The sequence below is a fragment of the Aulonocara sp. 'chitande type north' Nkhata Bay genome, linkage group LG20, assembly GCF_057382095.1.
Source record: "Aulonocara sp. 'chitande type north' Nkhata Bay isolate Kocher_YH1m ecotype deep benthic linkage group LG20, A_spYH_male_GT1.1, whole genome shotgun sequence".
NCBI lineage: Eukaryota > Metazoa > Chordata > Actinopteri > Cichliformes > Cichlidae > Aulonocara > Aulonocara sp. 'chitande type north' Nkhata Bay.
In genome coordinates this window covers 5,880,525-5,905,048 of record NC_141363.1, presented here as the reverse complement: position 1 = coordinate 5,905,048, position 24,524 = coordinate 5,880,525, and the positions used below count along the sequence as shown (strand labels likewise).

The 24,524-nt window shown below is 39.4% G+C and overlaps 3 protein-coding genes across 9 annotated transcripts in view; 2 read left to right on the top strand and 1 right to left on the bottom strand.

Annotated features, from left to right (window-relative positions):
* The first annotated feature begins 2,767 nt into the window (after positions 1 to 2,767).
* edn3b (endothelin 3b) lies at positions 2,768 to 12,041 on the top strand. Its single transcript, XM_086278435.1, has 4 exons — positions 2,768 to 3,194; positions 3,323 to 3,527; positions 6,520 to 6,672; positions 8,452 to 12,041. The coding sequence occupies exons 1-4, from the start codon at positions 3,125 to 3,127 to the stop codon at positions 8,474 to 8,476; spliced, it is 453 nt and encodes a 150-aa protein (XP_086134561.1). The 5' UTR covers positions 2,768 to 3,124; the 3' UTR covers positions 8,477 to 12,041.
* A 6,226-nt stretch (positions 12,042 to 18,267) lies between these two features.
* On the bottom strand, positions 18,268 to 24,137 carry LOC147304979 (uncharacterized). 4 transcript variants are annotated; one of them, XR_015126556.1, is made up of 3 exons: positions 23,486 to 24,137; positions 19,990 to 20,496; positions 18,268 to 19,889 (listed from the first exon to the last, which is right to left on the bottom strand). XR_015126556.1 is itself a non-coding variant. In XM_086276412.1 (3 exons), the coding sequence occupies exons 2-3, from the start codon at positions 20,026 to 20,028 to the stop codon at positions 18,620 to 18,622; spliced, it is 765 nt and encodes a 254-aa protein (XP_086132538.1). In that variant the 5' UTR covers positions 20,029 to 20,496; positions 23,453 to 24,137; the 3' UTR covers positions 18,268 to 18,619. The 4 variants fall into 4 exon arrangements, 3 of the variants coding, with proteins under 3 accessions (XP_086132538.1, XP_086132537.1, XP_086132539.1); XM_086276412.1 differs by having other exon boundaries at positions 18,268 to 19,345; positions 23,453 to 24,137; XM_086276411.1 differs by having other exon boundaries at positions 18,268 to 19,345.
* Positions 23,371 to 24,524, top strand: part of LOC147304978 (band 4.1-like protein 1) — a 49,586-nt gene continuing 48,432 nt past the window's right edge. For 3 of the 4 annotated variants that reach the window (XM_086276409.1, XM_086276408.1, XM_086276404.1), the window contains exon 1: positions 23,371 to 23,692. The gene's annotated coding sequence lies outside the window, so the exon portion shown is untranslated. The remainder of the gene's footprint in view (positions 23,693 to 24,524) is intronic. The other variant, XM_086276410.1, reaches the window with a different exon arrangement.

The window sequence follows — 24,524 nt, the reverse complement described above, 5'->3', positions numbered from 1 at the left end:
CAGGCTCCTAGAGTCGCACTGTCGTAGCTGTGACTCTAGTTTTTCCCCGTAGCTCCGCTTTGCCTTTCGGACCGCGCTGCGCACGTTGTAGGACGCAGCCTTGTATAGGTCCATATTACCGGAGACAAGCCCTTCATTGTAGGCAGCGGTGCGTGATCTCAGAGCGTCGCGGATGTTTTTATCCACCCACGGCTTCTGGTTGGGAAACGTTCGGATGATAGTTCTTTCTGCTGTGTCGTCCGCTAGTTTCCCGATAAATCCCACAACCGCTTCCGTAAACATGTTGATGTCATCAGAGCTGCGCCGAAACATGTCCCAGTCTGCGTCATCCAGTGCGTCCTGCAGCGCGGCCACCGATTGGTCCGTCCAGCGAGCGACCTCCCTCCTGATTGGTGGTTGCTGCTTTAGCCTTTGTTTGTAAGCAGGTATGAGGAAGATGGCGGAATGGTCCGATTTTCCAAATGCCGGCAGGGGTTGAGCCTTGTAACAGTTCTTGAACGGGGTGTAGCAGTGGTCTAATGTCCTCGTGCCCCAGGTGGGGCAGTTGATGTGCTGGTGAAGGTTGTGAAATGTCCGTTTGAGATTCACTCTGTTAAAATCTCCCATAACAATGAGTGCGGCATCTCGGTGAAGTGTTTGTTGATGTGTGAGAGCCTCATGTAGCTCACATAAGGCAGTGTCCGAGTCCGCGTGAGGCGGAATGTAAACAGTGCAGGCAATGACCGCAGTGAATTCCCGAGGGAGATAGAAAGGGCGACACTTAACGATCAAAAGCTCCAGATTGGGCGAGCAAGAGCGTGTGAGTGGGGAGATGTTTGTGCTGTCGCACCATCTGTTGTTCACCATCAAACACACTCCACCACCTCTTTTCTTCCCCGACTCCATTGTCCTGTCCATGCGGTAAACCGAAAAGAACCCCGTCGGCTGCACGGCGTGGTCTGGTATCGCTGGGTTCAGCCAAGTCTCGGTGAAGCAGAGGAGGTTGCAGTCCCGAATGTCTCTCTGGAACTTGATTCTGGCTCTGAGGTCATCAAGCTTGTTCTCGATGGATTGAACATTGGCTAGCAGGATACTGGGCATGGGTGCGCGGTGTGCGCGAGCCCGTAGCCTGTTCCTGATGCCGGCTCTTTTACCTCGAGGCCGTCGCTTAGGGTCGCGTCCTTTGTTCTCTCTCAGGATCTCCTTTGGCCAGGTTGGGTCCGGAGTTAAACATGGTGAAATGTTCGTGTACTGCAGACCAATAGAAACCAAAGTGTCTCTACTGTAGCGGATTTGTGTGTTTTGCATGATGCCCATGCAAGATTATCGCAGATATAGCAAAAAGTGACGAAAAACTGCAAAAAGTGGAGAAGTTAGGGCAGAGCATCCAGCACGGCAGCCGACCTCACCGGCGCCATTTAATGATTTATGCTGCTGCTTGAATTTTCAGTGTTAGTTCCATGTGTCTATTACTACTTCATGACTTAGAAATGTAACTTATTCCTCCCTCATTGTTCAGAGCTGGGCTGGAACTGGCTCTCACTGAAATATGACTGATATTTTCGATTTGGTTGTAAATCAGTCACTAAATGCTTGATATGTTTGTCTTACATTCATCACCAGACAAGTTCTGATGATTAATTGGATCAGTCAACAACATTCCTGTCCTGTGTAAAACACCTTTGTTGCTTTGGCTGTCTCTTCCAAGTCTCTTCATTCTGGCTTGTGTTCTTGATAGGTGGTGGCCACGTAACTGATCCAGTTTTGTATGGGGTCCCAGGTCGTTTGCAAACTGCTAAGTTTACTTTATTTGCACGCCAAACACCAGCAACTCTAGCATAAACCTTTTATCTGGTCTGGAAGTTGAGAGGAAATTGCTACATTCAAAGGCAAATCTTTTTACTGTAACTCCTTTTTTGCAAAAATGCACAGAAGGAAAGCTGTGTAAAAAAAAATTGCAACCTACACAGGTCTCCAGTCTATTGCAGTGTAAACACTGAAAGACAGACAATCCTTCACGCTCACATCTACGGACAATTTAGAATTGTCAGTCAACTTAACATGTGTGTCTTTGGACTGTGGGAGAAAGTCAGAAACAACTTAGAACATAGGAACTCAATCCTTGGGTGGCAGGTGGATTTGAGCCCATGATCTTCTAGTTGTGAGGTGACAATGCTAACCACACACACGTTAAATACACTAAAATGAAATCATAAATAGGCTTGAATGAATTAAAACACTGACTTTAATGATATTTATATATTAAAAAAGTGTTTACAGCTGACTTAGTAACAAGCTCTACCCATAAAATTAAAAGGCCTATAAAGGGGGAAATACACTTCCTGTGTGGCAGCAACACCAAGATGGCCTAGAAGTGGGTTTGTTTAAATCAGCTGTACTATAAACTTGAAAATAGCAAAAAGTGATAAGTGGTTCTGGGCAGCACACCAAGAAAGCTCCTGGCTTCAGTCTCCTAGTTGGGGTGGGGTCTCTGTGTGTTGAGTTCATACCCTCAACTTATGGATAATATGCGCCAGTCAGTGGGTGGCAACAGGACAGCACTGATTAGTGCAGCTGAAGGACTTATTTCACTATCAAGACCACGTTTGTCTCTTTTATCCATCACTGAGCAATACCTTTTTATGGGTTATAAGAGCATTACTATTCAAGAGTATTAATATTCATTCATTGATTTATTCATAAAGGTGTCCAGTAAAAACGAGTAAAAGCATTAAATAAATAAGTATGAATAGGCATATATGTAAATACATACACTGCTGCTGCATCTGACAGAGGGTGGGTGCTAGGAGAGGTGTGGGCGTGTACCCTCCGAAGTCCCGCATGTCTTAAAAGGCAAAGCGACTTCAAGGGTTTGTTCCTCGCCTCGCTCCAAAGACCGCACTTGTTTTGCGACTGCGGCAGTCTGAAGCTTGGATTAGAATAAACACGTTCCCTTCACCTCAGTGTAAAAATTGCAGGTGAAGTCATTAGAATGAAAGACGACGTCCTCCGACACTTGTTTTTTCATCTGCGGACCACATGAACTGCACACGGACACGCGCCAAAGTTAATGGATCGATGATGGTTGGAGATTAATTTGCTTCCTCGTCAGGCGTTTGCTTTATTTTGTGGAATATATTGAGACATGGCAAAGATGCTGTCCATCCTCGCAAGAGTCGTGCTTTTCAAGATACTGGCAGTTATTGTCTTGCAAGGTAGGCAATAAGATATATTTATTTTTTAAGGTTGTTTATGAATGCACTCAGTACCTTTTTTATTTATGAAGAACTTCTGATTTAGCTGTTTACTATTATTTTTTATTGTTTTGTTTTTTTAAACATAGCTGCTTCTAATAACGGTATCTTGGCGTCCCGCGGCATGGTCCAATTGGACTCAAAGGTGTCTGGCTCCCGGGGTTCCGCTGACTCACAGCTGTCTGAGACAACAGAAGCAAAGTCCAGACAAAAGCGCTGCACCTGCTATTCCTACAAGGATAAAGAGTGCGTCTACTACTGCCACTTGGATATCATCTGGATCAACACCCCCGAGTAAGGCACGCTTTATTAAGTTCAATCCGCTTTTGTGCAAGAATCCCAGAGGTTGCACAACGTCTCCTCGTTTGTCAGGAGTTATAAGAAGTAGCAATTTAGTCTTTCAGACGAAGATTGGCACGTGGCTTTTTTTTGCAACTGAAATAGGAGCCGTGCACTAGAGGCACCACACATTGCAGTTACACCCAGTTACCCACCCCGAGGCACCAGATTCAAGTGATGGCAGGCCCAACAGATTGCCAGTGTTCCTGCAAGAGTTTGGAATCAGGCAGGTGGAGGATATTATTTACCAAAGTTAGTGCATTTATTGTGTTTTCCGTGCACGCCATGAGTCATAGCCTAAGTCTGTCTATTGATAAAATGCAATGACAGATTTCTTCATTGCGCTGGCTGAAATGGTTTGACAGATATATTTAGGATTGGGTAGTAACAGATTGTGTGGGAACAATTAAGTAAGTATTGTTACATCTTTAATGATTATTTGATTCTATGTTAATTAAGTTATGTATTTAGCTTTATATAGCTATAGCCTTTACTACTGCTATTAACTGGTGAAAAACACTTGATAAGGGGTGTTTCTTAGACAAGTTGTCAAAGTTATGGCAGGAGAAAAAAAGGAGTCGAGTTGATGTTTGCTGTCAGCAGCAAACATCTCAACTACAAATACAAAAAGGGGCAGTCTAAGATGCTATACGTCTACCAAGGATTTGGTTTAGTTTCAGATTTTTTTTTTTTTGTTGAAAAAATCTGACGTGAAGACATGGTCAGAGGTTGAAATATGTGTGTAAGGACACACCCACTATAGGAGAAACTGACATAACAAAAAGGTTTTAGAACTTTGGCAGGTGTTTGGGCATCTGCCTTTACCTTACTTTACAGATCTTTAGCTGAACTCAAACTGCAAGTGGCAGCCACAAGTTAGATGATGAGTCCTATAGCTGGAAATAAAAAGCCAGCTAACTAACTGAGAAGAATATTTATCTGTAAGACTTCAGCCAAAGAGGATTTGTGACTAGATTGGTTTGACTGTTTGTCCGTTCCTGAGCAGGATTATTTAAAAGTTATAAAAAGTTATGAAAATCTTACTAAATGTGGTGCTTGGCCTAACTTAAAAGGAAATCTGAATTTGATGTGCAGAATTTGATACTGTTGCGAGATCAGACACTTTACACCAGTGGTTCCCAAACTTTTTTTGTAGTTGTTTTTTTGTCCTGTGTAATAATATTCAACATTGCTATCAATACATTTTTCAAAAAATGCCTCTCTGTGCAAAATGGGTTTAAAAACATGAACAACTGTGGGATACTGTTTGTCCATGATTTGAACCGAGGGAACAAATCGTGGCAGGTACGGCCTGATATTGTTTGTATCCCACTGTAACTTTACTGTATAAAGAGCTAATATCGCCAAAATGTCAGGAGTAGGTATTTATTACAACAAGTGTTTGTGAACTAAAAATCAAGAATGTGGGATACTGTTTGTCCGTGATTTGAAGAGCCCAGCGCATGCTCTCGAGGCAGGGAAAACCAATTCTGCAGGGGAGACCTACCTTGGCACTTGTGCAGGTGAAACCAAAGAGAAGATATGCTTCACCATATTTTCTAGTCTTTGGCTTAGAATGAAGTTGGTTTGGAAACATATTCAGCGATGCTTCATCTCCTGCTTTGCGTTTGTGTGGGCGCCCCGTGCTAGCAGTGTCCAAGCGTTGTTTTGTTGTTTCCCTTTTCATGCCGCGCTCCCCCTGCAATGGCTCTGCGCCCCCCCTAGGGGGCGGGCCCCACACTTAGGGAAGGTCTGCACACGCACACGCACACACACAAAGGTGAAAATAATACCAGTAACTCTATTGCAGCAAGTATTAGGTGCATTATGTGCGTGTTGAAAACTTGTTCTTACATGGTTGGAGCACTGCACTGAAACAGAAGATTCCCAAAAGGATTCGATGCTTTTGAAACAAAAACATAGCAAACCCTTAGTTAGAGGAGAAATCCCAAATGTTCCATCCTTTTGTTCTTGCTTACAAGACTAACTTTGAAGTATTTGTGTGTACAAGTTTGATCAAAAAGATCCTACACATTGTAAGAGTGTTTAAAGTAAAGCTTTCCTCAAATCCCTTCTTTCACTTTGGAATAACTGCCCCAGCTGACAACAGCATTTCGCTACATTGAGCGTGATCTCTGACTCACAGCCCCGACTTTAGATTGAACAGGTATTAGGTTCAAATGCATTTCACCCTGAAGTTAATTACACAGGCTGAAGTTCCAGTGGAAAAAGACACAGTAAAGGCAGCCCAGCAAGATGCCAGCAACACTGTAGGTACTCAGTCAGTTATAAGCAGCAGGCAGTCTGACATAATCTGTCAAATCTACAAAAGAAAGGCTTTTATCTGTCAATTCAACGAATCTTTTATTTGTCATACAGAAATGCCCAGACAATAAAATGTTGACATTGTCAGCAGACCCCCCCCCCCCCCCCCCCTTCCCCAGAACCTCGTAGGTCCTAAAGATATAAAGGCCTCTATATAGATCCTTATTTTTCACAGAATCAATCACACATGGTTGAAAAGAGATGAGTGGAAAGAGAAAGAAAAGAAGTGATGCCTACCTGGCACTTGGAATCTAAATGTTATCCAGATGCGAGGATTAGGGCCAGAATAGACAATATGGTGATGGATGCTGACATTATAAATGTGATATATCGAAGTCATATGTCAGGTTTGTTTTTTATTCAGTTTCACTGACCTTTCTGGCTGCATTTTCCATTGTCAAAAGAACAAATGTTCCCTGGTTCACTGGAGAACAGAAAAATGTAGTTGTTTAAAAATTGCTTTAAAATGAATAATTAAAACTTAAAACAAATTTTTTTCTGCGTAGGGTTTGAGCACTGACAGTGTGAAGGTCCTGATGTATCTGCTCCATTTACTATTTTTGCTTTGTTTTGCTCATCTGTTGCTAAATGCTGAAAAAAGGCCTCTCTCTGTCCTTCTAAGGCGCACTGTGCCGTACGGAATGTCGAACTACAGAGGACGTCAGCGAAAACGACGTGGTGTTCAGCCGTCCCAACACGAGGGGGCAGAGACACCGCGCTGCCGTTGTGTTGTGACCGATGCAGACCCGGAGTGTCGTGATTTTTGTCTGTCAAGGTCAGTCTGATTATTTCTGTAAAAATGATATTGAGACAATCCTTTTTCTCTCTCTACTTTTGTGAATTTTGATTGCATCCATAAATGAGCCTAAAGAGTGACAGAAGTAAACCTTGTGCTGACAAGACGCTTATAATAAATTTAACATGAACTTCAGAAAATGCCCAGACAGAAATGTTGACATTGTCAGCAGTTCTACTTTCTGACAAGCCAGATCCTGCACTTGAATTACTCTGGTTTATCTGTACGGTGCTGCCTTTAGAGCCCACAGGACAAAAAATATGTCCGCACAGTTGCTTTGGACAGCTGTGCTATTCTCACATGGACACAGTTTGAGAAAAACACCCAGACTTTTCGCTTCGTGTAAAATATGTTTTCAGCAATGGCTTGCACTACCTAACAAGAAAACCAGTATTGAGTTAGGTTCTTCTAGGTGGACATCTTCTAGCATGTTGGCAAGGTGGTTAGCACAGTTGCCTCACAGCAAAAAGACCCTGGGCTTAACTCCACCCTCTGACTGGGGCCTTTCTGTGTGGAGTTTGCATGTTCTCCCCGGGTCTATGGGTTCTCCGACGTGCAATTATTGGAGTTAGGTTAACTGGGAATTCGAAATTGATCCTAGATGTGAATGTGAGTAGTTGTCAGTCTCTCTGTGTTAGAGATTGGCGACGTGTCCAGGTGTACCCCGCCTCTCAAGCTATGACACCTCCAGCCCCCTCCAGGCTCCAGCCCCCCTCTCAACCCTGAATTAGATGGAAGAAAATAGATGGATGGTTTCTCTAGAGCAGTGGTGTGACTGGTACTTTTTTTCTTATAAATATAACTGATAGGCACATCGTCTAGCCTGTTATCAGACAGAATAGGTAACTTTTTCTTCCAGTGGTTCGTCATTGACATTTAATTTATTTTGGGCTTACCTTACGTTTGTTTTTTACGTAGTGATAGAAATCGATTTTCTCCTGCTGATGATTCAAGACCAGCTAACACAATTTCAAGTCAGCTCTGATGAATAGCAGTTTGTTCAATAGCTGTGCGGAAAACATCCCATGATAAATCACTGGGCGAAAAGCCTGAACTTCAGCAGCATGCAGCACTTTAAATCGCCACATAAGTGCAGGGTAATAGCTGTTCATAAGTTTCATAGGCTGCACAAACAAGTGCTATCAGCTGCTTCTTGGAACTGCCCGTAATTGTTAGGGAGCTGAAATTTCCTTCAGTTTGACAAGCCTGGACAGTCAAAAGTTAACTTTCAAGCATGAGGGAGGTTCTCATACTGAAAGGAAAATGCTGTGACATTTACAAATCTAAATTAGGATTGTAGTGGGCCACCACAAATCCAGAGCAAGCACTTTTCTCTAACAAACTGTAGCTTGAATAGATTCCTGGTGTTTAAATATGCTGTGATCAATGGACAGTGTGCTAATTTATAAAATAGACACAAAACATATACACAAGTGTTTGACTCTTCCTACTTATTTTAAGCAGAAACTTGTAGTATATTTTTAGTAAATTGGGCATTTGTTTAAAATGGGAAGAAAGAGGTTGGTGAATAAATCTGTCAAGTATCTGATTTTACTGTACTGTGTGCTTCTGGATACAGCACATTTGTCTAAATAAGGGCAATTTGTATTACTGTATAATCCCACACTGGGGACCATGAAGTGAAGCCACAATGACACAGTCTCTTTTGAGTCTCCTAACTTTATGGATCTGCAGCACTGAATTGCAATATTTGCTTCTTCAGTATTACTAATTTAGTCTGATATGTTCTCTTCAAAGCTCCATACAGATCCTCCCAACCTGAAGTCGTCATAAAATTCCTGGACTTGGATGACAGTTTGATGCACCTCCATCTTCTTCTCTTCTTCTTGGGTGAATGGACCCTTCATTTCTTTCCGTTTGGCACTTTGCCTTCCCAGGTACGCACAGGGAAAGAACTTTGGAGTTTAACACTGCCGACATTCCTCAGCATCATAACTCTTGGAGCAAGTTGGTTTCAAGAACTCAGAAACTTCAGCAAATGTGATACAGACCGCGGAGCCTATCCCCTTTCGATCCCATCTGAGAGCCTCATGAGGAGAACTTTAACCACAGCATACTAGCTGGTGACCTTTTGTTATGCAAAGCTCGTTTAGACCCACCCTTTGCGTTCATATGTAGTTTTATGAACTGCCTTTGACTCAGTCTTTAAAAATAATGAGATCATATCAATGTATATAGGAAGACGGAGGCATTTTTGCAAAAATGCTGTAGAGGGAAAAGCGCCAGGAGGAGCTATGTAAAGCAGGGTGAAGCCATGATATTTTGATGTTTTGCCTGATACTTTGCCATTAAAACACCATTCCACAATGGAGAATACCACTTGTGTTATGAGGCATATTACTGAGTTTTGGTTTATAATATTATGTAGCCTGTATGGAGGGCATTTAATTATATTATTTGTTAAAACCATTATTGATGTTCATCAAGCTTTCATCTCAGTTCCACAGCAAACTCAGATTAATAGCAACTTCAGAGCCAGTGAACTGCTTTATGGTGTATAGCTAGGATTCATGTAAAAAACAACTATGCGATGCATCTTATTATATCATTAACCTTCAGCTGAGCAATAAATACATTTATTCAGTGTCCTCTAACAGATTCTGAGCAAGCAAACTTTGCTTATTTATTCTCTAAAATGTTTGCACCTTTCAGAATTTAGAGTAAAAGTAACAAAAATATTCTCACAGCAGAAAAACTGCGGTTAGTATAAACTAAAGCCAAGTCAGATTACGCAGACTGCTCTAGAAAATCAAACAGGAAAATTACAGGAGTAAATGTTAGTGTCTGTTGCTTAATTTATGGAGTTTAAAATGAGGAAGCTCTAATAACTGACTTATATTAGGCCCTCGAGCTTAAACTAGCATTACAGTGTTTTTCACATATTTCATGTGTAGTCACAGGTTCAGGAATGCAGCTCCTAAATTAAACTTGTCACAATTGGCATCTGTGTGCAAGAAAGATAAGAAAAAGGATGAGAGGCCGTGAACATTAAGCAATGTGATAATATTGATTGTGGGGAAAAAAGTAGTATTGTTACACTTAAAGAGCTACTTTTTAATGTGAGGAGAACAAGACCGTGTCTATAGTTTTATAGTTTAGTTTTGTTAAAGAATCCAGTGTTGAAATCAAGCATATGATATGTAACATATTGGATGCACAGAGTCAAAACTATGCATACATTTTCCAAATTACACATAGACTTTCAAAAATCTCCTCACTTTGTGTTGTATGTACAGTGTGTGAGTGTGTGTGAATTGTATTTACATTTAAAAGCTCGTATTCCCATTCCTTAATCAACCGTTAAACATAGCAGGTCAATAAAAAAGAAGCTTACTCGAAATAGAGGTGGGAGCCAGGATTTCCTTTAACAGTATGACAAAACATCATTAACACTGGCAGTAACAGTGGTTTATTATAGAGATGAAATAACTTTTCTTCCTGTAAGACTGGTAACTTTATATAATCTGTTAGCCAGTAATAGTGACTATTTTCATGCTATTTACTTGTTGTACGCTTTTTATTAAAACAGGTGTGACTCTTAATCTTTGGACAAGATTTCAGGAGATATGAGGAGCAGTAAACAGAGTCATTTACATGTAAATCCTTTCAGTTATATAAGTGAACCTTTTTATATGGTGTGACAAAATTTCGCACTTCTTTTTCACCATTATGTAAATCCTGCTTTTTCTTTAAATTCTCTTTCTGTGTATTTGGTCCTCACACCATACAAATACTTCATTACACACATACAACTGCCTCAGACTGCGTAAATGTACAATAAGTACCCAGACCCGGTGAAGTGAAATTCTTTCATCAGAAATGGAGCTTCTCTGGTCTAGAAAAGTGGTTTGATGTGGGGAAGTACTGAGAACAGCACAGCTGAGTAGCCTCAGGGTTTATTGTCTGTTTATTGTCTGCACAAGGTCAATCACAGTGCTTTAACTCTTTTCACCAAAAATTACTCACTCGTAGCGATCACATGTGCTGAGTTGAATTTATGATATCTACGCTGTAGCCCAACTCATGCTCAGATTGTGAGATGGGAACTGCCGCCACATGTATACAAATATTTTATCTCTCTAAGCCAGTCCACCATTGTACAGTATTTAATACATTTAAAATCTAAAACTTGATATTATTAATTATACAAGTTTCATTACCTGCTTTTTTCCCTTGTGCTAAAAAAAAGATGAGCAATAAATAAAGCGAATACCAGGAGTTACAAAGTTTTTCAGCAGATACTGTGAGAAGCTGATATAAGCTGTGGTTTGTGACGCTTTCTTTCAATCTTGATATCTTGAAATAACAAAGTTATCCAGATAATAGGATAATGTCCTTGTAATCTATGCAAAAGAAAATATTTCTCCATGTGATCACGAGATAATTTTCTAATTAATTTGAGTCTTTGTTTTCTCAAGAACAGGAGGAAAATGTCTTTTCATTATAAGAAAACATGTTGGCTATCCTGAGATTGTGAGATAATTTGCCTTGTGATAACATATTTTTAAAAATCGCGACCATGGTCACTTTTTGCTGTTGTTGTTGTTTTTACATTTTTGTTTTACATTTTATCCATTAAGGCATTATTTTGTGTGAAATTTCTATCACACAACACCTTTCCCTTGTAGACAGACTGAGGTCATATGGACCCTCTGAAACACTAATACCACCTATCGTCTTGGAATGTCACTCTAAGTCCACCCTAAATAAGCCTACCCTGGAGCCTCAGTGTAAACCTACAGTGAGCAAGGTCTTATTCCCACAGTATACCATGGGAAATATTTCCGAGCAGACATCCTAACTATTCAACAGCAGGTCCAGGGCCCCTGTGTGGTTTACAGTTTGCTGTTTGTGTTCTGGCTCATTAAATAAATGAGCCCGGTGTGTCGTAGAGTGAACTTACCGGTCCTAATCACTGATAATAAAGATTGCTCCTTTCACAACAGATTATCCAGATATGATAAAATCATCAGGATGTTTAATTACATTTATTGTTTGTTTATGTTCAATTTATTTTGATCATGTAAACAACATACAGAAGCTCATTAAGGAAAGAAAAGAAAAAAGAAATGCTTCACAAAACGCACGTCAATATTGCTTCACCTATTCTGATTCAGTTACATGTAGAAAAGTACGGCATCTTATCAAATATGATATGATAATTATGATATTATGTTGCTCAAATGCACACTAACTGAGTCTAATGGAGCCCACCTTCCACATCGAACATGATATTTGTTGTCATTTTACAGTTGTTTGTAAACAAAATGTAATGTATTGTGATGTGAATATGCATTAAAGTCTTTTATGCTTTGATTAAATAATAACCAGCTTTTTAAAATGCTGTTATTTCATTGTTCATGAGACGACAGCATATTTATTATTATTATTATAATAGTAATAATGTTATGAGCAGGCACCATTTGGATGCCAACATCGGTATATCAGAGTATTTCAACTGCTGCTGAAAAATGAATTATTAATGCCAGAGGTCAAAGGAGAATAACCAGACTGTGTTAAGCTGTAAAAAAGGCAACAGTAACTCAAATCAACACTTGTTACAAGGTATGCAGAAGAGCACAACACAATACAAGGAAAGTTAAAGCAGATGGGCTACAGCAGCAGAATGGCACCAGGTGCCATTTCTGTCAGCTAAGATTGGGAAACTGAGCCACAATTCAAATGGGATCATCGAAATTGGACTGAAAAACCTTGGACAAACATTGCCTGGCCTGATGAGTCTCACTTAAAGGTGCAACATTCAGATGGTAGGGTCAGAATTTGGTGTAAACAACATGAAAGTATGGATCTTTTTTTGGCATACTTTGAACTCCTTAGTACCAACTGAGCATTGTTTAAATGCCAAGCCTAGTGAGCTTGTTGTTGACCATGTTCATCCCTTTCACTGTACCCAAATGACCCCCACAGTCTCACACATAGCTCAGTCCAACAGAGCATCTATGGGATATGTTGGAATGAGAGACTGGCATCATGGATGTACAGCCAACAGATCTGCATCCACTGTGTGATGCTATCATTTTAACATGGGCCAAAATCTCTGAGGAATGTTTCCAGCACCTTGTTGAATCTATGCCATGAAGAATGAAAGCAGTTCTGAAGGCAAAAAGGGTGTTCAACCCAGTCCTAGCAACGTGTAACAAAGGAAGTATCTGAATGTATTTGTGTAATTAAAAAAAGCACGTATAATATTTTAAAAAATGACGAAATGCTTCTCTACTTTCCAGAGCAAGTTTAAAACTACATTCTTTCTTGATACTTCACACTGAGGGGGCTTTATTTCTTTATTTCTTTTATTTATTTATTTTTTAAAGTTTTTTGCGTTCCACTTAAATCTCAACCTGATGTTTCTAGATCTGAAAAATCACTCTAAGATGAAGCCAGCATAAAAGAGGTTGAAGCCAAAGTGTGAAACATTTGGAATCAATTCCTTGATTTATGATGAAGTGGTCTACTGAATCATGCCTGACATAAAGGCCTCCTGGCATGTTTATGAGTCACACTGTATTCCAAATGATACTTATAAGGTATTGGGGTTCTAAAGATTGTAAGTCATCTCTGTAAACTGGTACAAAGCTCAGCGCTTACAAAGTTCTTATGTGCCACCTGAAATTTAACTCAGAGTTTTAAACTTTCATCAAGTATTTGTATGTTTTTTGTTTGACCCCTTTAAAATATCTAAACATTGATTGAATTCATCCTGTGAAAATCTAATCTAATGTTATTGCTATGTGCCAGTTTAGTTTTGTTGTTAATCATTGTTACGTTTCGGTGTTGTCAGTTTACGTTTCCTTGTCTCGTCAGGTCTAATTTGCCCCAGCTGTGTTTCCCTCCTGTGGTCCATTCCCTGATTGCTCCTTCTATGTATTTAAGCCCTGTGTGTCAGTTGGTCATGGTCGCGATCTCCCCCCGTGTTGTAAATAGTTTGGTGTTTTGTTGTAAATAAATAGTCTGTTGTAAATAGCTGTGAATGGGTTTGTTAATATTTTCGTTTGAGACACCTTCATTTTGGGATTTTGGTGGAGAGCTTTAGTTTTTTTCTCGTGTGTTTTTTTTCTTATTTCTATTTTCATACGTTGCACGCCGGTTGCCTAGGCCGGGGTGTAACATATGGGGACTCGTCCGGGATTTGAATGAAGATCACATGGCCAGGGGACCAATCAGCAGCCGTCAGCTCATCCACTCCGGGACCTGCAAAGACTTAAAGGCACAGACAACAACAGCCACCAAAACAGATTATGGACAGGGCCATAACAATCATAAATAAAATAATAAAAAAAAAATGTACAAGACATAAAATTAAATGATAATAATATAATAATACATGTGGCATGCAATTAAAAGCAGTTACCTAACTATATATATGTATGCATATAAAAATTCATATGAAATAACCTTTGGCTTTTGCAGTCACCAGATCCTAAGCTAAAAGGACAGCTGTGGGAGATTTTAATCGCCCTCGTCATCACCAATATTAAAACACCAAGTGCAGGAATATGTTTTGTTCAGTGGATTTTTGCTAAGGTCCAATGAAGCTTTTCTGTAGAGACATGGTGCAGCCAACACCTCAACGCCGCAACTTAACTTTAATTTCTATATTAAAAAAAAAAAATCGATTGTGATTCTCCAGTTGTTTTAAAGACCACTGAGTACTAACAGCCAACATTTTCTGTGTGTCTGACCTTTTGTCGCGCACTTTTTTGCTAATGTGAACTGTGAACTTTAATCTTGTTCCATAACATGCAACTGTACATTATGGATGGTAAATACATACATAACACTGGGGAACAAAGTCAGTCAGGCCTTTACAACAAAGGTTTGTGTTTCAACTTGAAAGACAAGGGGAACATTACCATGCTGCAGACAACCAGTACCTGCAATTTATTTGCACTGCGGAAATCAGAAATTAAAATACAAAGAACAAAAACCAACAACCCAAAGCATTTAAATACTTTTTATTTACCCTTTTTCTATCTTTGAGTGTACATTTAAGCTCCTTTAAACAACATCTGGCCAGTTGGGGGACAGAGAGATTCATGGCCTATAAGCAGTCATTTCCCTATTAAAATATTAAAACTGAGCAATGTGTTATTAATCTAGAACAAGGACAAATATCTTCACAAAATGGCACTGTCCATGAAATCTAACTACAAGCGAAATAATTCAGAGCAGCTGCAGCGACATCAGACCTTAGTATTTTAGTTAGCTTTATTGTTTTGGTTTACTGCCTCCGCAGCAGTGTAAAAATAACAAATTTAGGGAAGAAGCTCTAAAAATGTAGACTGTCTGCCCAGCGCCAAACTGCAGGATATTAGCAGAGAGCCAAGTGAACATATTAAAGCGTAGCATCTGAATAACAATGAATTTATTAATATGTAAGATCCAGCTGTGGTGCAAATCTACACTAAAGAGAATGTCTTTAAACAACTGGCAGTAAACTGAAACCAGCACTTGATTTACTTAAAGAGAACATACATCACACATACAGAATATGATCTCTTGGTATTCAAGGATGAGGAAGTTTTTCTCATACGTCTTAAGAAAAATATACTGCTACCCAGAGGGCATGATTATGTAGAATTTTCCTTTCTTTTTTAAACCGCAAGGTAAATCATGGGAGGAAAAGTCTTTCATAACATTTGACTTCTTATGCAGCTGAGAGTCAAATCTCACCTCGAGGAAGAAAGTAACATGCAAACACTGGTTTGTTCTACTGAGGAATGTGAGGAGTGTTCCCAATTGAACTGTTGTTCCCAGTGGATGACCTCAACATTCAACTGTTGCTTTAGTAACATTATTATAAACAAACTAATGAAGCAATCCGTTGTTTGGTGATTAAACCTGTTTTGTACATGTATAGTTAGCTTATATGCTAACTACAGTTTTTCTGGCTTTTTTGTTTTTGTTCAAATTGAAAAGTTTCCTAAATAAATCAACTTACTTCTGGTTGTGTCAAATATGAGAAATCTTTATTTTATCAATTTGAGTGGGCTCAAGCTCACCTAGGGAAGGCTGATGTATAAAAAAATCTTGCGCTTTGTAGTCATGATCAATTAGATTGTGTGTGTGTGCTTCACTGAACTTCTCATAAATTGACTTTTATTATATTTCTAAATACTTGTTGTTAAAAAAATAATAAAAGGAATATTTCCAAAGAACTGCTTTGCAGCCTGCTGTTAAATAAATTGTCTTCTGTTTTCCAAATTATTAGTCGATGTCACAGAAGAGAAAGTGTCTGTTGTGTGAAAGAGAAATGGGCACAACAGAAGCAGCAGGAGTCTTCAGTCTGTTCACTTTAGTGTGAATTTGTTTATTTAACCATGGACGTTAAACTGCACTATTGAACAATGAAGTTAATTATCTTTCAGAAATACCATCGATTTTGGTCCTTTCTGTGTTTTTTATTTTCACTTTTTGCTTTTGGATTAAATAAAATGCGCTCTGATCAGTGATCACTGCAGATACCTGCAGAACTTACATAACTGAAGCAAGCATCTCATTAATTGGCCTAAATAACACCTCAAAGTGAAAACATGTTTACTAGCTTGAGTAAAAATGCTAAATGTTTGTACCTGTAAAAAAGCAGGCCGCTTTGGAGGATGATTACTTTCTCATTTATCAGAATAAAGCTGTCTGTCAGAGCTTTATTTGATGATGTACCCACAGGGAGCCAAGAAGTGCAGTGTATGAGTACAGGCTGTAGCACCACACCAGGTGCACGTAGATGTAATTATGTGTGAAGATTCCTTCAGGAATTTAATAACATGAATGAACAAACTATTGGCCTCTGGGCTTGATTACTGCTCCCCTCTGACAACTCAATTTTTAGAACACGACATTTTACGATGTAGAGTTAACACCTACAGTACTGATCGGAGAAATGATTGTTCCATTTCACTGATCCCCATTTTCATTCCAATGTGGTTAATTTCATAGGGGTTTTCACAATTTTGTCAAAGAATGATAACTATAATTATTGCAGAGAAAGACTTTATTTATTTATTAATTTTTACTGTTTTTCTTAATAAAAGCCAAAAGCGGCGAGCTGGCTGCAGACCTGCAGTTTTCACTCTGAGTGACATTGATGGGACATACTGAGTACTGTATGTGGTTATGTGCAAATGCACATTAAGTGCAGTAAAAATGATGTGGCCTGTAATTTTAGCCTCAAGGGTTTATTTCTGCTTTCAACACCTTTGGAAATTTGCAACATTAATCATTTAGTTAATGCACTTGCAGTAGCGTCATACTTTTCTGTGTGGGTTTTCTCAGGATTTAGTGCAAACTCATTGCCCTGGTCCCTCACGAACCTCTTCATGCCTCCCCACAACTCTTACGATTAATTAAAACTAATTTAATAAAGTACATTTATCCAAGTTTTAAAGCCTAATGCGAGTGCTGTACTTTAGGCTTGCACAATAATTTTCAATTTGGCTAACTTTTTACATTAGCTTTACAACATTTCATATGGAAATATTGCACTTGTTACTTAACTGTATTAATATTTCAGCAGTATATTTTGTAATATACTACTTGGGATTGATTCTACATATAGCTGAATCCATCTTGATCGACTACAGTAGCTACACATTAATCCATCACAAGCAATTGCCAGACATGGTTAGAGTGCATGACTGGGTAGGTATTGGTAACATACCTATATGTGCATCACTAATGACACATGCATGATTGATTTGTTTGTCTTTTGAATTTTTGAGTCAGACTTTATATTGGCACCTACAGTCAAGCCTCAAGGATGAATTTTCCCATCAGAAGTGAAGTGATTATGTGCAGCCGTGTATTGCACATCAAAACGTTTCACACTTCTTGACATCAAGATTACCAACTTGACTGATTTCAACTTGTCACATAGTTTCCAAGCTGTCTATCCGTGACACAACAACAACATCATTCCATGGCGCAGTGGAGCAATTTGGCTTTTTCTTCCTTCTTTGCTGTGTAAATCTGAGCAACAGTGATCAAACCAAATGGCAGATTTATGCTTCTCCAGACAATACAGATGTTTGTCTGCAGCGTGATATGGTAAGGTTGTTGCAGCTTGCAGATCGGTTTAAATGAACACCTTCCAGATCTCAATAACAGGTTGTGTGTCAAGGCCCCGGGATGTTTGAGCCATACTGAGCATTCTAACAAGCTGATGTTTAGCAGGTATAATGTTTTCCACGTTTACCAAAGCGAGACCCTATAGATGGATGGGTTAAAAAAAAAGCAGAACAAATCATTTCCCCTAATTATTGTAAGTACAAAGTTATTGTGTCATTTCATTGACATGTTAGAGTCAAACATTTTTAATAGAGAGCAGTTTGGAAACTTCCAAACTGGAGAAAACTGCCACCAAAAGTCATTTTAAAATGTGATATTTGGGTTTTTGTCATATAAATTAATGTCTGAATAACACATGAACAAACTCCCCACAGAGACAACATAGAAACACTACTAAAGTTTTCAGGGTCATAGTACAAGAAGCAGCTGTTTTAAGTTAAAGGGGTTTAAATAAAAATAAGTATTTTATGATTTTACACATTTTTATTGAAAAGCACCATTTAATCACATTTAAGATAAGATAAGATAAGATAACCTTTATTAGTCCCACACGTGGGAAATTTGTTTTGTCACAGCAGGAAGTGGACAGTGCAAAAGTTATGAGGCAAAAATTAGAATACAATAAGAATAAATACAGTACACAACTGTACAGAATAGAATAAAATAAAATACTATATACAGTAGAATAAAATAAAATAAATATACAATAAGATAAAAATAGAATACAAATACAAATACTATATACAACTGAGTAAAATACAACGATGACAGAAAGGATTATTGCACTTAGTATTATTGCATATGTATGGATGTGTGTGCTTGATCAGTTAAAGTCTTTATTATGGAGTCTGACAGCAGTGGGGAGGAAAGACCTGCGAAATCTCTCCGTCCCACACCGTGGGTGCCGCAGTCTCCCACTGAAGGAGCTGCTCAGTGCTGTCACAGTCTGCTGCATGGGGTGGGAGATGTTGTCCATCAGGGATGACAGCTTAGCCGCCGTTCTCCTGTCACTCACCACCTCCACTGGGTCCAGAGGGCATCCTAGAACAGAGCTGGCCCTTCGGATCACCCTGTTCAGTCTCTTCCTGTCCCCAGCAGAGATGCTGCCGCCCCAGCAGACCACGCCATAAAAGATAGCAGAAGCCACAACAGAGTCATAGAATTTCTTCAGGAGTGGGCCCTCCACTCCAAACGACCTGAGTCTCCGCAGCAGGTACAGCCTGCTCTGCCCTTTCCTGTAGAGGGCGTCTGAGTTATGAGTCCAGTCCATATGAGTCCAGTCCAGTCTATTGTTCAGATGAACACCAAGGTACCTGTAGCTGTCCACAGCCTCAATGTCCATACCTTGGATGTTCAGTGGTTGCAGTGGAGAATGCTTGTGCCTGCGGAAGTCTACCACCAGTTCCTTGGTTTTACTGGCGTTGATCTGGAGGTAGTTCAGCTGGCACCAGTCCACAAAGTCTTGAGTCAGTCCTCTGTACTCCTTGTCGTCCCCATCAGTGATGAGGCCGACTATTGCAGAGTCATCAGAGAACTTCTGCAGGAAGCACTGGGTGAAATTTAAATTTAAATCAAAAGCTAATAAAATTTAAACTTCCCAAGTTGATTTCTTACATAAAGACAATTATTATTATTTTAATTATATGTTTATGTACATAAATAGTTCTAATATAATTAAACATACAAAAATGTGCATAAATTTCCCAAACAGTATTTTAGAATACTTGGAAAGCAAACACAATACCAAAGCCCAGAATCTCAATGATGATCAGTACATCAAAAAAACAACAAAACAAAACAAAAAAACAACAACACTAGTTTACTTTGAAAGCTTGTAAAAGCATGTTTGCTTTTAAACAAGAGATGCTGACAGAAATCTTCTCAGTGTTTATTTGGTCACAAGTCAAACAAACTGCAGACAAACAAAAAATCATGACAACCATCTCACTGTATAAAACCTTATTTATTACTGTGTCCAGCAATGAGCTAGATTTAGATCATATTAAAGAAAACAAGAGCTCTGTTATTTCTGGGTTATAGAAAATCAATTAAATCCTTTTTTTCCTTTCAGTGTTTGAAGGCAGTGATCAAAGCTGAACAAGATGAAGACAGAATGAGTGGAAGAGTTAGTGCAACTTCCCTTTTCACTCGATATGTGTAAACCACAGCAACCAAGATTGTAAATTCACTCACCATTGTGGATCGGCAGAGAGATGAAGAGAATAAGCTCATGACTCTCACACCCACGGGGAATTTTATGGGAACAGCAATGCCCTGTGCACCTGCGCTAGAGTTTTGCTTTTATTCCTTCATAACCATTTTCTTTTTTAGTTCACCCAGAATCTAGCAAAGCAGAAAAAGACACTCTGTAAATGCAAAAATGTTTAAAAAACAGTGATGTTACAGTCTTTTTTCTTCTTCTTCTTTTTTGTACAAGGTATAGCCTGTAGAGCTGTCTGATTTGACTTAAAACATGAGTCTATGTTAACATATGGAGAATATAGACATGCACCACTTCAGTATATTTAAATTATTTGTTTTTTTTAAAGAATGCATGCTGGGGAAAAATCAGTTTGTGAAGTTCTTTGGAAAGTATGAAAAAAGGAGTGCACTTAATTTAGTTTCATGGCTTTACTGTGATTTTGTTCACCCCTTCTTCAGGATCTTTCAGATGGCTTCTCATCCTGTTTCCTTCCCATGCTGCAGAAAACAATATGCAAGGGTATTAACAATGGTAAAGAATACACACCAGACAGACTTTTAGGTGAAGACCAGCTGTGTCCAAAACACAGCATTGCTTCAAGCAACCATACATTTTGATTCACCCACCAAATGCCTTATCACGAATAATTTATCTTTCAGCGTTTTCAGATGCCAACACATGCCAAGCATCTGCTTCTCACACTTACTTTAATTGCTGCATTCCTGAACTATCTCAATCCCTGTCATTGAGGCTGAATGTGAGGACTGCTCTGTGGTTACGTGACACAGTTGAAATTTCCCATTTTCCATTTTCTGGTCTAGTTATTTATCAAATCCTCACTTGGGTCAAACTTGGCAAAGAGCACGGATTCGAGGCTATTTCTGCTCAAGATGTTTTCAGTAACATATTGTAGGAACAGCAGATGTTTGGAGCACTGCGAGCCTAAGCTGAATCCTCCTTTCTGTTACCACATTACTTCAATAAACTAAAAAAGGAAGAAAACATTTGTTATTGTAGTAGCAGTTTCAGAGTTATATGAGGACATTTATATTAGCTTAATCCATAAATGCTTATTAAAGAGTTTATGATGTATTATTCAGCATGTATACAAATACTTATGCAATCAGCCTTTGAGCTTACATGTACAGTTCACATGTATGACCTGAGAAAGCCCTTTAACAAAAAAATGGCCCTCAGTAGAAGCACATTATTGCCAAAATGGAGCCATATGGGAATGAGCCATAGTGTAGTCTTTTTTTGTTTGTAATTTAACCTTTTAAATTACTGGCAATTCACTGTGGGATTGTCCCCTGTGAGATACATGAGTCTGAGAGCTCTGGAGAAAGAAAGAAGAAAAAAAAACCCCACTAGAATAATCGCTGGCTCCCGTTTTTAACTTATTTTCATTTCAGGGTCTACTGTCACCAGTAGGTCAATGCAGCAGTGACAGGAACTTAAACTGCAGTACAATGAAAATAAAAGTTATGTTAAAAATGTATTTGCTTTAAAGTTGGATATTGGCCCATAATCATTTTTTATATTACTAAAATACAATAAATGTTTCCATTTGTCGGTTTATTGAATTACATGGATAATGCAACTTTTATAATGTGAAGACAGACATGTGCAGTTATTATATTAATACTGGTTGGAAAGTGTGTATTTACAAGATTGCAAGAAACATTTTGAGGTTTACATTTTTGTTTGCAGTTTTTTCTTTGAAGAAAAATATACTGAGCTGTGTGTATTATATTTTCACAAAAGAAACTCGTAAAGTTGGCTGCCTAATATTAAAACAATCCAGTAAATATATAATACATATAACTGTACAGGGACATGGTCATGAAAGGATTTTATATTTCTCATTTATACCTTTTGATTTGTCAATCAGGGAATGTCATATAAAGGAATGTTGGGACGCGGTAACTTCCAGAGAAAACGGTGAGTAAGAGTGCGCAACCAGGCCATTAAAGCATGGCACATGCCAGAATACGTGTGGTTTTACAGAAAAACTGCAGGTGCAGAGCAAATGAAATAGTTTTAGGAGTTTGATCTGTTTTATATGCACCTTGTTTATAGGGGAGCGTTTAAATTTTTATAGTAAATTCCAACCATTGTGGCGGCTGTGACAAGAGTAAAGCTGGTAAATGACTGCCACCAAGTGGAGGAATATTATCCTAACCACTCTGCATGACTTAAGCTTATTATAAAGACAGGTAAATAATCCTCTGATAGCCAATAAATGTTGATGCGGGTACTTGGTCACTGTAGAGACCACAGACAAACTTGGCAATGAAGCATCAAGACATATCCTATAGCATTAGTTTTTCCTCCAGAAATCTTACCCCTCCTTTATGCATATCCTGTAACCAGCTGAAGCAGACCCAGCGAAGCGTGAAAGGAATTGATTTTCCTGTATGCATATTTGCATTTCAACAGAACACACTTGTGCATGAAGCCAAAGAGGGCGTTCAGCACAGAAGGTTCCTATGACTCACCATTGCAATACATCACCCACAGAGCCTCCATCCATTCAGCACAGTGCTTGCTTTGCACAGAACAGTGTGGCAGTTTTTACTTAACCTTGTGAGATATGGGCTTTGAAAAACTCCTGAATATAAAATAATATGAGGGGTTAAACCTTGTCACATATGTTTGTAATTGTATCATGCAAAGATTAAGGGAGCTGTATTTGCAGGTAATGATGAAAAAGGAAAGGCAGCTCTCTTCAGTGGAATGACGCCTGCCAGAGAAAATTCTGGGATCATCTTGTGAAGATTGCTTCCCATCAGTATTGCCTTTACACTTAAACCTGATCTCAAACTAATCTTAACACAGTGGCTCAAACAGAGGCGCCCTCTGATGGGCCACAGAGTCACTGCAGATTGGGCGTGGACGACCAGCATAAAAACGCTAAGTCCAATTAAGTCGAACGAATATGATTTTTGAAAGGAAACAGCAGCATTTACTATGTTACTGACTTTGAACAATATTCAACTTGGTTTCTTTTTCTTTATTATTATCTGTTATTGACTTATTTAAAAAACAAAACAAAACTGGAGGGCTTGGGCCATTAACTTTTTTCAGCTGCTGAAGGGAAGAATTGAATCCGTTTCTTATTAAGCCTAAACTGACCCATAGTGTTGGTATTTCCAGCTTTTAAGTGATCGTTAAGTGTGATAACATATGACTAGACAACACGCATATAATTCCTCCCTATAATGCAGTAAGCATCTATATTAACTGCACTCAATTCTTTTATAATCTTCCAAATTTACTAATGGCTTTTGTAATTTATTAGATTACAGTGAAATTAGGCTATAGAATTAATTCTTTTCCAGCCAGCAGCCCCCCACCCCCCATTACTGAGCCTTACAGCGGGATAAGATGACCCGAAAACCAGTAAAGCAAGTGATAAGACACGCTGCGTGTCACGAGCAGAGCGGTCCTCACATTACGCACGACGTTAGGAGTTCCCTTGCTTACACCGCCTCTCCTCTGTCCTCCTAGCCGTTCCGACTGCTAGCCATCCCTGCCGGCTTGTGCCTATCTTCCGTCCCAGCCTGCAGGGCTGCATCTCCCGAGGCAGAGAAAAAGGCTCTCCGGGGCGGTGGCGGCGTCCGTCTTCCAGTTCCCTTCATCTCAATGATCAGAATCTGGGCTGAAGCCTGACACCCAGCTCTGACAGGACAGGTATGCATGTTTATTTGTTTGTCTCATACGACGCGGATGACAGCGGAACAGGTGCATGCTGCATTTACCGGGTATTACGAAGTGACATTGGAGGCGAGAAGCATCACACACACCGGTGATTATAGCTTTGCGCGAATACGCGTCCTGCGTGCTCCGTAAAGACACTGCTTTTGTTCCTCAAGTGTCATGGGCGGATGAAGAGGGTGTTGCCACATTAGCCTTAATACGACCAATATGGTCGGCAGGCTGGTTTAATAAGCTGCATGGAATGAGGGCACCCTTTATTCCATGCATATCAAGGCCCAGCAAGAAGCAAGTACACCTTTATCGGCTTACTGAATCATATAACGTCTGGTCAGCTCCCTCGCTAAAAACATACAACCCACGTACAATTGTTCAGACCTATTCTTGGAAATGCCGGTGTGTGTGTGTGTGTGTGTGTGAGAGAGAGGATTATTATTTCTCTATGTCTATGGAGCTAACAGCTGATGCTCAAGATAATGAGCTAATTGAAGTGTATTGTCGCGGGTGTGGCAGAGGGGGCAGGCGTGGGCGCCGAGGCAAGGGAAAGGTCTCCTGAATATGTCAACTGCACTGTTTAAAAGTGGGCTATTTAATGAAAATGCTCGGAAAGTAGAAGGACGGCAGTTGTTACTTTTTTCGATTGAAACGGCACATTTATAACAATGAATAAAGAAAAAAGGTGCAAAGTGGCACTGATTCAAATTGCGTTTTCAGAAAAAGGCAACAGGTGTAGGGGGTAATTGTCCATTTTTATGCCATTATTTTGAAAATTTGGGTTTTAAAATTTGCTCACTTTCGCAAGGTGAAT

Excerpts from the sequence above, each read along its gene's own strand:
- edn3b (XM_086278435.1), top strand. The coding sequence starts at position 3,125 with ATGGCAAAGATGCTGTCCATCCTCGCAAGAGTCGTGCTTTTCAAGATA. Across the intron at positions 3,528-6,519 it reads ATCTGGATCAACACCCCCGA|GCGCACTGTGCCGTACGGAA; the intron begins GTAAGGCACGCT and ends TGTCCTTCTAAG. Across the intron at positions 6,673-8,451 it reads CGTGATTTTTGTCTGTCAAG|CTCCATACAGATCCTCCCAA; the intron begins GTCAGTCTGATT and ends TTCTCTTCAAAG.
- LOC147304979 (XM_086276412.1), bottom strand. The coding sequence starts at position 20,028 with ATGAGCTTATTCTCTTCATCTCTCTGCCGATCCACAATG. Across the intron at positions 19,346-19,989 it reads CTCTCTGCCGATCCACAATG|TGCTTCCTGCAGAAGTTCTC; the intron begins GTGAGTGAATTT and ends AATTTCACCCAG.